The sequence below is a fragment of the Taudactylus pleione genome, unplaced genomic scaffold (assembly GCF_031769625.1).
Source record: "Taudactylus pleione unplaced genomic scaffold, aTauple2 ptg000079l, whole genome shotgun sequence".
NCBI classification, from domain to species: domain Eukaryota; kingdom Metazoa; phylum Chordata; class Amphibia; order Anura; family Myobatrachidae; genus Taudactylus; species Taudactylus pleione.
In genome coordinates, this window is record NW_028284481.1 from 1,529,066 (window position 1) to 1,545,104 (window position 16,039).

The 16,039-nt window shown below is 45.6% G+C and overlaps 1 protein-coding gene across 1 annotated transcript in view; it reads left to right on the forward strand.

Moving 5' to 3' along the window:
• LOC148532314 (phospholipase B1, membrane-associated-like) overlaps window positions 1-16,039 on the forward strand; it is a 243,485-nt gene that overhangs the window by 185,784 nt on the left and 41,662 nt on the right. Inside the window, exons 46-47 of the mRNA XM_088467994.1 lie at window positions 1,085-1,143; window positions 9,054-9,121. Coding sequence (XP_088324120.1) covers window positions 1,085-1,143; window positions 9,054-9,121 — 127 coding nt within the window. The remainder of the gene's footprint in view (window positions 1-1,084; window positions 1,144-9,053; window positions 9,122-16,039) is intronic.

Sequence of the window (16,039 nt, forward strand, 5' to 3'; positions counted from 1 at the left end):
AAGAAAGTGATAAGGTACCAGCCAATCAGCTCCCAACTGTCCTCTCACAGGCTGTGTTTGAAAAATGACAGTTGGGAGCTGATTGACTGGCACCTTATCACTTTCTTATCACTTTTCACTCTGCCTCCTAACACTGCTTAGTGAATAGACCCCACAGTATAATATCTGCTTTATCATCACTGTCACCATCAATACAGAGAGGGGTCACTTTAACTATGACGAGGTCACAGGGGAACCTTGTACAATGACTACAGCTCTCATATCACAATGCAAATGGTCCGATACAGAGTTTCTCTACTCTGGTCCACAAGTAAAGTCCCCCAAATCTTTTAGGGTTTCCCAACTTAGGTGAGTAAATCTATTTGGCTGTGTTAGTAATTATCCCACATGTTCTCAAAGATAGATATCCTAAAACATGAGGTGTTGGGTGTACAAAGGACGAGAAATAATGATCTAGCATATTTATATATCCCCAGTATACCACCAGTATACAGTATATACAACCCCAATGTATACTGGCCAGAGCTGTTATATCTCATAGTGAATGGTCTAGTACCCAATACATACTGACCAGAGCTGTTATATCACTTAGTGAATGGTCTAATACCCAATACATACTGACCAGAGCTGTTATATCACATAGTGAATGGTCTAGTACCAAATACATACTGACCAGAGCTGTTAGATCACATAGTGAATGGTCTAGAACCCAATACATACTGACGATCACTGTTATATCACATAGTGAAATGGTCTGGTACCCAATACATACTGACCAGAGCTGTTATATCACGTAGTGAATGGTCTAGTACCCAATACATACTGACTATCGCTGTTATATCATGTAGTGAATGGTCTGGTACCCAATACATACTGACTATCGCTGTTATATCACATAGTGAATGGTCTATTACCCAATACATACTGACCAGGGCTGTTATATCACGTAGTGAATGGTCTAGAACCCAATACATACTGGCCAGAGCTGTTATATCACATTGTGAATGATCTAGTACCCAATACATACTGACCATGTCTGATGATGTCACTGTGTAACTAACTAGCATCTGTATCTCTCTTCCAGTTCATAAACTACGCGCAGGGGACATTAAAGTGGTGGCAGCATTGGGTGATTCGTTGACGGTAAGTGCTCATATAGAGCAATTTCATTCATGATAAATTTCTTTTGCTTTGTAATATTTCCAAATTTCACAAACTGTGGGCTATATGTAACAGCCTGCGAGCCGGCGCCACTGCGGGAATACATGCGAGTATGCCCGTATTTTTAAAGCAGCAAGCATGTTAAAGGCTAAACCAACCTGCTTTAGCCTTTACCATGCTTGCTGCTTGCTGCTCGCTCTGGATCAGGGCGGCCGCCTTTTTTTTGGGAGGCGGCCTCCAGGCCGCTCGCTAAGCTGTGGGTTACCACCCACAGCTTTAGCAGGCGGCCAGGTGATGGTCGCGATGGTCGCGACCATCAGGACCATCGGTCTTGAGACGAGACCCTTGTGGCAGGAGAGTAATGGATAGAGGGTTGTATAATGCAGGAGAGTAATGGATAGAGGGCTCTGTAATGCAGGAGAGTAATGGATAGAGGGTTGTATAATGCAGGAGAGTAATGGATAGAGGGTTGTATAATGCAGGAGAGTAATGGATAGAGGGTTGTATAATGCAGGAGAGTAATGGATAGAGGGTTGTATAAAGCAGGAGAGTAATGGATAGAGGGTTGTATAATGCAGGAGAGTAATGGATAGAGGGTTGTATAATGCAGGAGAGTAATGGATAGAGGGATGTATAAAGCAGGAGAGTAATGGATAGAGGGATGTATAATGCAGGAGAGTAATGGATAGAGGGTTGTATAAAGCAGGAGAGTAATGGATAGAGGGTTGTATAAAGCAGGAGAGTAATGGATAGAGAGTTGTATAATGCAGGAGAGTAATGGATAGAGGGCTGTATAATGCAGGAGAGTAATGGATAGAGGGTTGTATAATGCAGGAGAGTAATGGATAGAGGGTTGTATAATGCAGGAGAGTAATGGATAGAGGGTTGTATAAAGCAGGAGAGTAATGGATAGAGGGTTGTATAATGCAGGAGAGTAATGGATAGAGGGTTGTATAAAGCAGGAGAGTAATGGATAGAGGGTTGTATAATGCAGGAGAGTAATGGATAGAGGGTTGTATAAAGCAGGAGAGTAATTGATAGAGGGTTGTATAATGCAGGAGAGTAATGGATAGAGGGTTGTATAATGCAGGAGAGTAATGGATAGAGGGTGCTGGAGAGTAATGGATAGAGGGTTGTATAAAGCAGGAGAGTAATGGATAGAGGGTTGTATAATGCAGGAGAGTAATGGATAGAGGGTTGTATAATGCAGGAGAGTAATGGATAGAGGATTGTATAATGCAGGAGAGTAATGGATAGAGGGTTGTATAATGCAGGAGAGTAATGGATAGAGGGTTGTATAATGCAGGAGAGTAATGGATAGAGGGTTGTATAATGCAGGAGAGTAATGGATAGAGGGTTGTATAATGCTGGAGAGTAATGGATAGAGGGTTGTATAATGCAGGAGAGTAATGGATAGAGGGTTGTATAATGCAGGAGAGTAATGGATAGAGGGTTGTATAATGCAGGAGAGTAATGGATAGAGGGTTGTATAAAGCAGAAGAGTAATGGATAGAGGGTTGTATAATGCAGGAGAGTAATGGATAGAGGGTTGTATAATGCAGGAGAGTAATGGATAGAGGGTTGTATAATGCAGGAGAGTAATGGATAGAGGGTTGTATAATGCAGGAGAGTAATGGATAGAGGGTTGTATAATGCAGGAGAGTAATGGATAGAGGGTTGTATAAAGCAGGAGAGTAATGGATAGAGGGTTGTATAATGCAGGAGAGTAATGGATAGAGGGTTGTATAAAGCAGGAGAGTAATGGATAGAGGGTTGTATAATGCAGGAGAGTAATGGATAGAGGGTTGTATAAAGCAGGAGAGTAATTGATAGAGGGTTGTATAATGCAGGAGAGTAATGGATAGAGGGTTGTATAATGCAGGAGAGTAATGGATAGAGGGTGCTGGAGAGTAATGGATAGAGGGTTGTATAAAGCAGGAGAGTAATGGATAGAGGGTTGTATAATGCAGGAGAGTAATGGATAGAGGGTTGTATAATGCAGGAGAGTAATGGATAGAGGATTGTATAATGCAGGAGAGTAATGGATAGAGGGTTGTATAATGCAGGAGAGTAATGGATAGAGGGTTGTATAATGCAGGAGAGTAATGGATAGAGGGTTGTATAATGCAGGAGAGTAATGGATAGAGGGTTGTATAATGCTGGAGAGTAATGGATAGAGGGTTGTATAATGCAGGAGAGTAATGGATAGAGGGTTGTATAATGCAGGAGAGTAATGGATAGAGGGTTGTATAATGCAGGAGAGTAATGGATAGAGGGTTGTATAAAGCAGAAGAGTAATGGATAGAGGGTTGTATAATGCAGGAGAGTAATGGATAGAGGGTTGTATAATGCAGGAGAGTAATGGATAGAGGGTTGTATAATGCAGGAGAGTAATGGATAGAGGGTTGTATAATGCAGGAGAGTAATAGATAGAGGGTTGTATAATGCAGGAGAGTAATGGATAGAGGGTTGTATAATGCAGGAGAGTAATGGATAGAGGGCTGTATAATGCAGGAGAGTAATGGATAGAGGGCTGTATAATGCAGGAGAGTAATGGATAGAGGGTTGTATAATGCAGGAGAGTAATGGATAGAGGGCTGTGTAATACAGGAGAGTAATGGATAGAGGGTTGTGTAATGCAGGAGAGTAATGGATAGAGGGTTGAATAATGCAGGAGAGTAATGGATAGAGGGTTGTATAATGCAGGAGAGTAATGGATAGAGGGTTGTATAATGCTGGAGAGTAATGGATAGAGGGTTGTATAATGCAGGAGAGTAATGGATAGAGGGCTCTGTAATGCCGGAGAGTAATGGATAGAGGGTTGTATAATGCAGGAGAGTAATGGATAGAGGGTTGTATAATGCAGGAGAGTAATGGATAGAGGGTTGTATAATGCAGGAGAGTAATGGATAGAGGGTTGTATAATGCAGGAGAGTAATGGATAGAGGGTTGTATAATGCAGGAGAGTAATGGATAGAGGGCTGTATAATGCAGGAGAGTAATGGATAGAGGGCTGTATAATGCAGGAGAGTAATGGATAGAGGGTTGTATAATGCAGGAGAGTAATGGATAGAGGGTTGTATAATGCAGGAGAGTAATGGATAGAGGGTTGTATAATGCAGGAGAGTAATGGATAGAGGGCTGTATAATGCAGGAGAGTAATGGATAGAGGGCTGTATAATGCAGGAGAGTAATGGATAGAGGGTTGTATAATGCAGGAGAGTAATGGATAGAGGGCTGTATAATGCAGGAGAGTAATGGATAGAGGGCTGTATAATGCAGGAGAGTAATGGATAGAGGGCTGTATAATGCAGGAGAGTAATGGATAGAGGGTTGTATAATGCAGGAGAGTAATGGATAGAGGGCTGTATAATGCAGGAGAGTAATGGATAGAGGGTTGTATAAAGCAGGAGAGTAATGGATAGAGGGCTGTGTAATGCAGGAGAGTAATGGATAGAGGGTTGTATAATGCAGGAGAGTAATGGATAGAGGGTTGTATAATGCAGGAGAGTAATGGATAGAGGGCTCTGTAATGCAGGAGAGTAATGGATAGAGGGTTGTATAATGCAGGAGAGTAATGGATAGAGGGTTGTATAATGCAGGAGAGTAATGGATAGAGGGTTGTATAATGTAGGAGAGTAATGGATAGAGGGTTGTATAAAGCAGGAGAGTAATGGATAGAGGGTTGTATAATGCAGGAGAGTAATGGATAGAGGGTTGTATAATGCAGGAGAGTAATGGATAGAGGGTTGTATAATGCAGGAGAGTAATGGATAGAGGGTTGTATAAAGCATGAGAGTAATGGATAGAGGGTTGTATAATGCAGGAGAGTAATGGATAGAGGGTTGTATAATGCAGAAGAGTAATGGATAGAGGGTTGTATAATGCAGGAGAGTAATGGATAGAGGGATGTATAAAGCAGGAGAGTAATGGATAGTGGGTTGTATAATGCAGGAGAGTAATTGATAGAGGGCTGTATAATGCAGGAGAGTAATGGATAGAGAGTTGTATAATGCAGGAGAGTAATGGATAGAGGGTTGTATAAAGCAGGAGAGTAATGGATAGAGGGTTGTATAATGCAGGAGAGTAATGGATAGAGGGCTGTATAATGCAGGAGAGTAATGGATAGAGGGTTGTATAATGCAGGAGAGTAATGGATAGAGGGTTGTATAAAGCAGGAGAGTAATGGATAGAGGGTTGTATAATGCAGGAGAGTAATGGATAGAGGGTTGTATAATGCAGGAGAGTAATGGATAGAGGGATGTATAAAGCAGGAGAGTAATGGATAGAGGGATGTATAATGCAGGAGAGTAATGGATAGAGGGTTGTATAAAGCAGGAGAGTAATGGATAGAGGGTTGTATAAAGCAGGAGAGTAATGGATAGAGAGTTGTATAATGCAGGAGAGTAATGGATAGAGGGCTGTATAATGCAGGAGAGTAATGGATAGAGGGTTGTATAATGCAGGAGAGTAATGGATAGAGGGTTGTATAAAGCAGGAGAGTAATGGATAGAGGGTTGTATAATGCAGGAGAGTAATGGATAGAGGGTTGTATAAAGCAGGAGAGTAATGGATAGAGGATTGTATAATGCAGGAGAGTAATGGATAGAGGGTTGTATAATGCAGGAGAGTAATGGATAGAGGGCTGTATAATGCAGGAGAGTAATGGATAGAGGGTTGTATAATGCAGGAGAGTAATGGATAGAGGGTTGTATAATGCAGGAGAGTAATGGATAGAGGGTTGTATAATGCAGGAGAGTAATGGATAGAGGGTTTTATAATGCAGGAGAGTAATGGATAGAGGGTTGTATAATGCAGGAGAGTAATAGTAATTGATAGAGGGTTGTATAATGCAGGAGAGTAATGGATAGAGGGTTGTGTAATGCAGGATAGTAATGGATAGAGGGTTGTATAATGCAGGAGACTAATGGATAGAGGGTTGTATAAAGCAGGAGAGTAATTGATAGAGGGTTGTATAATGCAGGAGAGTAATGGATAGAGGGTTGTATAATGCAGGAGAGTAATGGATAGAGGGTGCTGGAGAGTAATGGATAGAGGGTTGTATAAAGCAGGAGAGTAATGGATAGAGGGTTGTATAATGCAGGAGAGTAATGGATAGAGGGTTGTATAATGCAGGAGAGTAATGGATAGAGGGTTGTATAATGCAGGAGAGTAATGGATAGAGGGTTGTATAATGCAGGAGAGTAATGGATAGAGGGTTGTATAATGCAGGAGAGTAATGGATAGAGGGTTGTATAATGCAGGAGAGTAATGGATAGAGGGTTGTATAATGCTGGAGAGTAATGGATAGAGGGTTGTATAAAGCAGGAGAGTAATGGATAGAGGGTTGTGTAATGCAGGAGAGTAATGGATAGAGGGCTGTGTAATGCAGGAGAATAATGGATAGAGGGTTGTGTAATGCAGGAGAGTAATGGATAGAGGGTTGTGTAATGCAGGAGAGTAATGGATAGAGGGTTGTGTAATGCAGGAGAGTAATGGATAGAGGGATGTATAAAGCAGGAGAGTAATGGATAGAGGGTTGTATAATGCAGGAGAGTAATGGATAGAGGGTTGTATAAAGCAGGAGAGTAATGGATAGAGAGTTGTATAATGCAGGAGAGTAATGGATAGAGGGCTGTATAATGCAGGAGAGTAATGGATAGAGGGTTGTATAATGCAGGAGAGTAATGGATAGAGGGTTGTATAATGCAGGAGAGTAATGGATAGAGGGATGTATAATGCAGGAGAGTAATGGATAGAGGGTTGTATAATGCAGGAGAGTAATGGATAGAGGGTTGTATAAAGCAGGAGAGTAATGGATAGAGGGATGTATAATGCAGGAGAGTAATGGATAGAGGGTTGTATAAAGCAGGAGAGTAATGGATAGAGGGTTGTATAATGCAGGAGAGTAATGGATAGAGGGTTGTATAATGCAGGAGAGTAATGGATAGAGGGCTGTATAATGCAGGAGAGTAATGATAGAGGGTTGTATAATGCAGGAGAGTAATGGATAGAGGGTTGTATAATGCAGGAGAGTAATGGATAGAGGGTTGTATAATGCAGGAGAGTAATGGATAGAGGGTTTTATAATGCAGGAGAGTAATTGATAGAGGGTTGTATAATGCAGGAGATTAATAGTACTTGATAGAGGGTTGTATAATGCAGGAGAGTAATGGATAGAGGGTTGTATAATGCAGGAGAGTAATGGATAGAGGGTTGTATAATGCAGGAGAGTAATGGATAGAGGGTTGTATAAAGCAGGAGAGTAATGGATAGAGGGTTGTATAATGCAGGAGAGTAATGGATAGAGGGTTGTATAATGCAGGAGAGTAATGGATTGAGGGTTGTATAATGCTGGAGAGTAATGGATAGAGGGTTGTATAAAGCGGGAGAGTAATGGATAGAGGGTTGTATAATGCAGGAGAGTAATGGATAGAGGGTTGTATAATGCAGGAGAGTAATGGATAGAGGGCTGTATAATGCAGGAGAGTAATGGATAGAGGGTTGTATAATGCAGGAGAGTAATGGATAGAGGGTTGTATAATGCAGGAGAGTAATGGATAGAGGGTTGTATAATGCAGGAGAGTAATGGATAGAGGGTTGTATAATGCAGGAGAGTAATGGATAGAGGGTTGTATAAAGCAGGAGAGTAATGGATAGAGGGTTGTATAATGCAGGAGAGTAATGGATAGAGGGTTGTATAATGCAGGAGAGTAATGGATAGAGGGTTGTATAAAGCAGGAGAGTAATGGATAGAGGGCTGTATAATGCAGGAGATTAATGGATAGAGGGTTGTATAATGCAGGAGAGTAATGGATAGAAGATTGTATAATGCAGAAGGGCATGTTAGAAAGTGGGGAGTCGAGTGACTGGTAAATATAATGATGGAGGATGTAGTAGATAATGCAGATATAATGCAGGAGGGCGTGACAAATACGTTTTGTAGTTTAGAACATACTGTATCCACAAGGTCAGAATTATTTATTACCAGTTATGTATATAGCGCTCACATATTCCGCAGCAGCTTACAGAGAATATCTGACTGATCACATCAGTCCCTGCCCCAGTGGAGCTTACAATCTATGGGCCTGATTCACTACCAATCGGCTGTTTGTTGCGTTCTGCGCATGCGTATGCTCCGCAGTGTGCGTGCATGAACCGGTCATTGCGATCGGGACTGCGATCGCAGTGACTTTGCAGACCCATCGCAGAGTGATTGACACAAAGTGCCATTTGTGGGTGGTGCCAGGGGGGAACATCGTTACATAAATTATTCACTGCGATACCTAACACAGCTTGAGTACACACAGCGTGCGATGAGGTTAGCAATTCCTGAGTAAGGTCAGGGCTTGTGTAAGTGTGCGTGAGGCTGCGATGGTACTCCATGTTACCGATGGTTTCACAGTCTTGCTAAGTATTACGGATATGTGTAAGGTAAAGTGGGCGTCATTGTGTAGTGCAGGGGCGGCATAGCGATCACAATGGATTAGCATACTATCGCAGTTGAACTGCGTGCGTAATCGCTATTGCAATCGCACTTGCGATCCTTAGTGAATCAGGCCCTATTTTTCCTACCACACGTACATACACACCCACACTCGGTCAGTAGCCAATTAACCTACTGATATATATTCTCCCCACACAAGCACGGGGAGAATTTGCAAACTCCACACAGTTAGAGCTATGGTGGGAATCGACCCCAAGACCTGTGCTGGGAGGCGGTAATGCTAACCATTACACCATCTGTGCTGCCCCATGTAAATATGAATAGTGAGATAGAACAGTATTTTCCTGCGGATTTCATACCATCGTTTCCATCATTGGGTGAGAGTAAGTACTTTGCATTCCGCCAGTTGTAAATTTAATTGTAATATTTGTAATTGTGTTTTCAGGTTGGTTTCGGTGCTAAAGCGACATCCCTCGCGGATCTTGCCGTTGAGGCGAGAGGTGTCGCCTGGAGGTAAGAGCTGATGTTTGTTGCTTCGTATGTTGTTTTTAGTATCCTCAACCACAGAATATGATAATGAACGCTAGAGAGTGCGCTATTTCTACCCTCACAGGCGCTCCTCAGCACTGGGACAGAATATTGTTTTCTCTTTATGTTTATGCTGTGCTTCTTATCCGGAAAAACACTGACACGGTGCTCACTGCACCCCAGCATTTTTTGCTAAAAATTCCCTCATAGAAGTTACGCTGCCATAAAGGGCCATAAGTATGGGGTGGCACAAACACTGCTCCGTGGCATCTGCATTTCTCTTGAGCGGCCCTAGCACACTCCTGGTGCTCACTTTCAGGAGTCCCATCCACTCATCGTGATGCCATGATGTCACATGTTATGGGGCAGATTATCGCCCTACTATGGCCTTGCTCCCAGATTCCAGAGAGTACGGCTGTGAGGGTTGTCTCCATCATAGATCAAATCCACATTGCTGTACCTAGGGACAGATGCTAAACAGCCTGCACCTGCAGGAACAGGTCTAGTACACCAGTTGATAAGATACACAAACTATTTTGAATCCCTGATGAAAGTACTTTGTTTATACTGAAATGTCAGACTATGTAAAAAAAAAATTTATGACGATGCTCATCAACTCCTTCGGCTTCCTACAATACCTTTATGCTGATGACACTCAAATCTACCTTTCCTCCGCAGGGTAAACTTTAATAACCTTGCGGCTCCCACCATTGACTACAAGACGGGAGATGACCTCTCTCAGCCAATGAACGCTTAGCAGCAGGGTTTCCATGGTGATACCCCGCCACTAAGCTCTCATTCGGGAAGTACCGTTCTATAGAACGGTACTAAGTTCGTGGATCGCGTTTTCGTTTTGTTTTTTTGCCAAGTCCGGGGATGCCTACTTTGGAACGAAGAGGACAGAACCTCGCATAGGAGATGGTGAGTATGTTTTTTTTCACAGGTCCCCTATGGATACTTTACCGGACAAGTGGACGATGTTACATAGGTGAGTATGTGTGTGTGTGTGTGTGTGTGTATGTATGTTTAATAAACTTATACTGTCACGGTGTGTGTGTCCTGTGTTTTTTTAAACATTTTTTTTACAGGTGAACTACAGGTACTAGTGGGCCCTTAATGCCCTGCATGCTGGTACTTGTGGTTCTCCAAGTACCAGCATGCGGGGCAGGCTAGCTGGGACTTGCAGTTCTACTTGTAAAGACAATGTTTGATATTCTTTATTTACACCACACCACACAATCAACCCGCCACCCACCGCCACCAGGAGTGGCGGGGATAGCCACGGGCTATCAGCCTGGGCCTGGGGTGCCCTGGAGAGGGTGACCCCTTTATTGGGGGGGTCCCCAGCTCTCCAGGGATCCCCGGCCTGGGCTGACTAGTGGTCAGGGCTGATGCTGCGGCTGGGGGGCCCGGTGAAAGGGCTCCCCTGGCTGTGGCATCAGCCCCCCGCTAGAAAAAGTCCAGTGCTGGTTCTGGAACATACAGGGGAACCCTACTAATTTTTTCCCCTGTATTTCCAGAACCAGGACCGGATCAGAGCCCAGAGCTGGTTGCGCAGAATACGGGGGACCCCTACGTCGTTTGTCCCCCGTATTTTGGCAACCAGCGCTGGTTCTGACTAGCCCGGTGCTGGTTGTGCTTAAGTACAGGGGACCCCTACGTCGTTTGTCCCCTGTATTTAAGCACACCCAGCACTGGGTCACTAATGCCCGGGGCTGGTTGCTCTTTTTTTGGGGGGGGGGCACGCCATTTTTTTCTTTTTTTACACAGGTTTTTTTTTTTTTTTACCACAGCAGCACAGACGGGTCTCACGGACCCGTCAGTGCTCTGTGTCAATGACACAGATGCAAGTAGCATGGATCTCCTGGTCCGTGCGTGCATCTGTGTCATTGAAATACACAGCAGCACAGACGGGTCTCACTGACCCATCTGTGCTCTGTGTCACTGTCAGTCACACAGATGCATGTAGCACGGATCTCACGAGTCCGTGCTACATGCAAATGAGCACCATAATGCTGATTGGCTGAGAGCCGTGACAGACGGCTCTGTCAGCCAATCAGCACTTTGCCCATTAAAGGCAAAGGCATTCTTTTTAAAATGGCCGCTCGAGGCAAAACCTCGAGATCCGACAGCAAATCTCGAGGTTTTGCCTCGGGAGAGTAATGGATAGAAGGTTGTATAATGCAGAAGGGCATGTTAGAAAGTGGGGAGTCGAGGGACTGGTAAATATAATGATGGAGGATGCAGTAGATAATGCAGATATAATGCAGGAGGGCGTGACAAATACGTTTTGTAGTTTAGAACATACTGTATCCACAAGGTCAGAATTATTTATTACCAGTTATGTATATAGCGCACACATCTGTCAGTCACACAGATGCATGTAGCACGGATCTCACGAGTCCGTGCTACATGCAAATGAGCACCATAATGCTGATTGGCTGAGAGCCGTGACAGACGGCTCTGTCAGCCAATCAGCACTTTGCCCATTAAAGGCAAAGGCATTCTTTTTAAAATGGCCGCTCGAGGCAAAACCTCGAGATCCGACAGCAAATCTCGAGGTTTTGCCTCGGGAGAGGGATCCGGGGCAGACAGGGAGATCCGAGCTTGGGCTCGGATCGCCCCGGATCCCCGAAGTTCGGGTGGGTTCGGTTCTCAGGGAACCGAACCCGCTCATCCCTAGTTTATGCAACTGCGTTCCTTGCTGAATCAGGCCCTCTGACACTTTTTGAACTCGGCCAATGTAATAGAGTCCGAGAACAGGCAAAATAAACTCCCACGATTTAAACCCTTATCCAGATGTTTTCCAATTTTGAAAATACAACTTAACCAATGTAATAGTGTGAGAGGTTACTGCTAAGCTGTCACATTTTCTAAACTCTCACCCTATAACATCTTCCCCCATCCAGTGTCCCAGGCCCTATTCACACACTCATCGCCTCCTGACTCGACTAATGTAACCTCCTCCTCTCTGGCCCCTCCATTACTCTCATTACCAGAGGTTCCATCTATCAAGAACGCCGCTGTCCATCTCATTTTCCTATTAAAATGCTCAGCCTCCCCCTCTGTGACCTGCTTCATCACCTCCCAATTCCCCTCCAAATACATTTCAATCTCCTGACCCTCACCTGCAAACCACTCAGGAGGGATCTATACCAAGTCTGTACCAAGCCTTGGAGCACTCAGGAGGGATCTATACCAAGTCTGTACCAAGCCTTGGAGCACTCAGGAAGGGCCTATACCAAGTCTGTACCAAGCCTTGGAGCACTCAGGAGGGGTCTATACCAAGTCTGTACCAAGCCTTGGAGCACTCAGGAAGGGTCTATACCAAGTCTGTACCATGCCTTGGAGCACTCAGGAGGGGTCTATACCAAGTCTGTACCAAGCCTTGGAGCACTCAGGAGGGGTCTATACCAAGTCTGTTCCAAGCCTTGGAGCACTCAGGAGGGGTCTATACCAAGTCTGTACCCAGCCTTGGAGCACTCAGGAGGGGTCTATACCAAGTCTGTACCAAGCCTTGGAGCACTCAGGAGGGGTCTATACCAAGTCTGTACCAAGCCTTTGAGAGAGAAAAGGGGAAATAGATAAAGTACCAGCCAATCAGCTCCAAACTGTCACTTTACAGGCTGCGTTTGAAAAATGACAGTTAGGAGCTGATTGGTTGGTACTTTATTTCTGTCCACTTAGTACATAGACCCCTCAGTCAGTCTGCCCCCTCCAACATCTCTAACCTTATTTCTGTCCATAGTATACCTCCCAACCTTCACTCTTGTTTGATTGCCACCTCCCATAAACCCTGTTTACATCCCCCCATCCCTGGAAAGTCAGACTTTTACCAAATCTCACCAGCTTCAAACGTTTACTCAAAACCCCGAGCATCCTACCTCTCCCTCTAAATCTCCAATCTTCTCTCCTTCCGGAATACATTATGATTTCATCTTTATGGTCCTCAGAACCACAGAAAGTGTCTCTGGCCAGGCAAAGTTTGGTTCCTCGCAAAGTTTTGCTTGTTTTGTTTTAATATTTTATCCAACATGTTCCCCAAGAACTTAGGAGACGGTATAGACATGTAAGTTTCTCTTAACGTCCAACCCTCCCCCTCCCCACAGTTTCATCAAGATTTTTTTCTGCAAACCCCGGTCTGTGGTCACTGTCTAGGTACTAACCACTTGCTGAATCAGCCTGACAGGTCACAAATGAATAAAATCCATTTTGAGCTGAACGAAAGAAGGCCCGATGGTAGTGATGCCATCATTGGTGGAGTCGTAAAAGTGGCGGCCACATTTTATTGTTCATAGATAAAACAAGTCCTTAATAATACGGTTAATAGTGTAACAAAACTTTTCTACTTAAAAAACACCTTTTTACTTCAGGGTCCTTAGGGATCCACAGGGATACCTTGGTCCTTAGGGATCCACGGGGATACCTTGGGATATAGGGCTTGGCTCCAGCCATGGGCACCACAGATTTAAAGATGTCCTCCCAGGATGCACCGGGCCCCCTCCTATACCCTGCCCCCAGGCCAAGAGCGGTAGCATTGGACTGTCCAGCGGACGTCCATGCTACCGCTCCGACACCCCCGCTGGCGCCGACCACCGGTAGCGATCCGGGGAGCTCGGCAGGCTCTTGGGAGTTCCAGCTAGTGGAACCCCTGGGGGCCTTGGACTGTGGTCGGATGTACGGGGGGCTACTTAAGGTAAGCAGCGGGCATCTGCGGTAGGTGCCTGCTGAATCACAGTCCGGCGTCCCCAGGGCTGGGGGCTCCCTGGGGACGGCAGTATAGTGGAGCCAGGCGGATGCCTGCGCTCTCCACTAGACCACCAGGGATACGGGACTGGAACGTTGCGGAACACGCTCCAGCATCCCGGGGGGTTAATGGCCTGCCAGGGGAGGACGCCTTCCCTGTAGCGCACAGGAGGCTCCTCCCCATCACTGCTGTCGGCGCCTTACATTAAGGTTTTGGCGGGCTGAGGCAGTGATCCTCCTCAGGCCCGCCTCCCTTCATCCTCCGGCGGCCATTTTATGTGACAGATGCTGTGGTGACAGGGTGCGGAGCCTGGGGTGCCCCTTACATACCTCTCCTCCAGTAAAGGTCAGCGTATGTAGCGCTATCACTGCCAGGCTGTAAGTGCATTTAGTGCAGGATTTTCTGCATTGTATGTGACTTTATGCTAGCGCTGTGTGCCTGATCTTTCTCCTGTCAGCCATTTTAGCTATCCCTATTTCTTCCTCCTGACCAGCCCTCTCAGTGCCAGTACTGTCAGGGTAGGAATTTACCTCACAGTTTTAAATTTATTTCTGTGAGAGGAGTGTCACATACTACTATGTCCAGTGAGGACTCTGTTAGAGGAGCACCTCTCCTATTTTCCTGCTCCAGATGTAGCAGGTGAGGGGGAGGGGGCGGTACTTCAGGATGGGTTATGTGCTGCATATTTGGCCATCCCTGGTACCTCTGCTGTACCCAGCACCTCTCAGGAACCACCTTGGGCTTGTTTTGCACAAGCCCTGACTGTTCTTGTAAATAGGCTTGCAGCCCCTCCTACGTTCCCACAATTGGGGTTTGCACAGCAGGCGGTAGTCCCGCCTCCTGTTCTGGGAGTTCCGGGACCGATTGTAATGCAGTGCCCCCCGCAACATGTCCTTAATCAGGCTGACCCAGGTTTGTCTGATTCTGGGGTGCGGGGCTCTCAGCAGGATCAATCTAGACCTGCTAAAGGACCGTTATTGTCATATCCATCCGCTCAGGATGATGAAGATGACGACTCGTCTGATGAGGGCGAAATTGTAGATTTTTCGGACACTGACACTCTTCAAGTAGGGGCAGAGGCTAAGTCTAGTATTTACATTCCAGGCCTCATACGGGCAGTCCGTGCGGCCATGGTAATTACTGACGACAACTTACCTTCAGCGCCTACTCATGCTTATTTTAAAGAGGTTAAAGGAGCTGCAGCAGTATTCCCTCTATCTGGTCAGCTAGTTGATCACATGGAGGAGGCCTGGAAATCTCCAGGAAAAAGATTTCAACCTCACAAGCGTCTGGCTCGTACATATCCCTTTGCGGAAGATTACTTCACTAAATGGGAGTCTCCTCCTCAGGTGGATTCTCACGTGACGCGCTTAGTAAAGAGCGCAACTTTGCCTATGCTCTCTATGTCTTCTCTGACGGATACTACAGACCGTAAAGTGGAGGTGTGCCTAAAGTCTATCTATTCCCTTGCTGGAGGAGCATCTAGACCAGCTATGACTGTCTGCTGGGTGGCCCAGGCTATGGAAAGGTGGGCGGACGCATTGGAAGCATCATTTGCTTCTGAGGGTACCAGCGAACAGGTTGTGTTAGTGGGTAACCTTCGGGATTCCGCTACGTACATTAACGAAGCAGCTTTGGATTTGAGCCTGCTTACTTCTAGGATTTCTGCGGCGGCTGTGGCCGCTCGACGCTCCTTGTGGTTACGTTCGTGGAGGGCTGACGCTGAATCCAAGAAAGGCTTGGAATGCTTACCCTACAATAGGCAGGTCCTGTTTGGACCAGCCTTGGACAAAATAGTGGACACATTGGCGGCTGCCAAATCTGCATGTCTACCCTCAGCCCCGACTCCGTCTGGATCTAAAAATCCGTCCTTTCGGCCCTATCTCCCTCCGGGAAAACCTAGGGTTCAGTCTTTTCAGAGACCTTCAGGTCCCAAAAAGACTGCTAAGACCAAGAAGCAAGTTTGGAGTACCAGACATCCAGCTGCCAAGCCGGACGACAAACCCTCAGCCTGACGGGTTGGGCCTCCCCTTGGGGGATCCCAAGGTGGGAAGCCGACTTCTGCAATACACCCACTGTTGGTTCAAAACCACCACAGACACTTGGGTAAGGGAGGTGGTATCTCAGGGATATGCCCTCTCCTTCCGCAGAAGGCC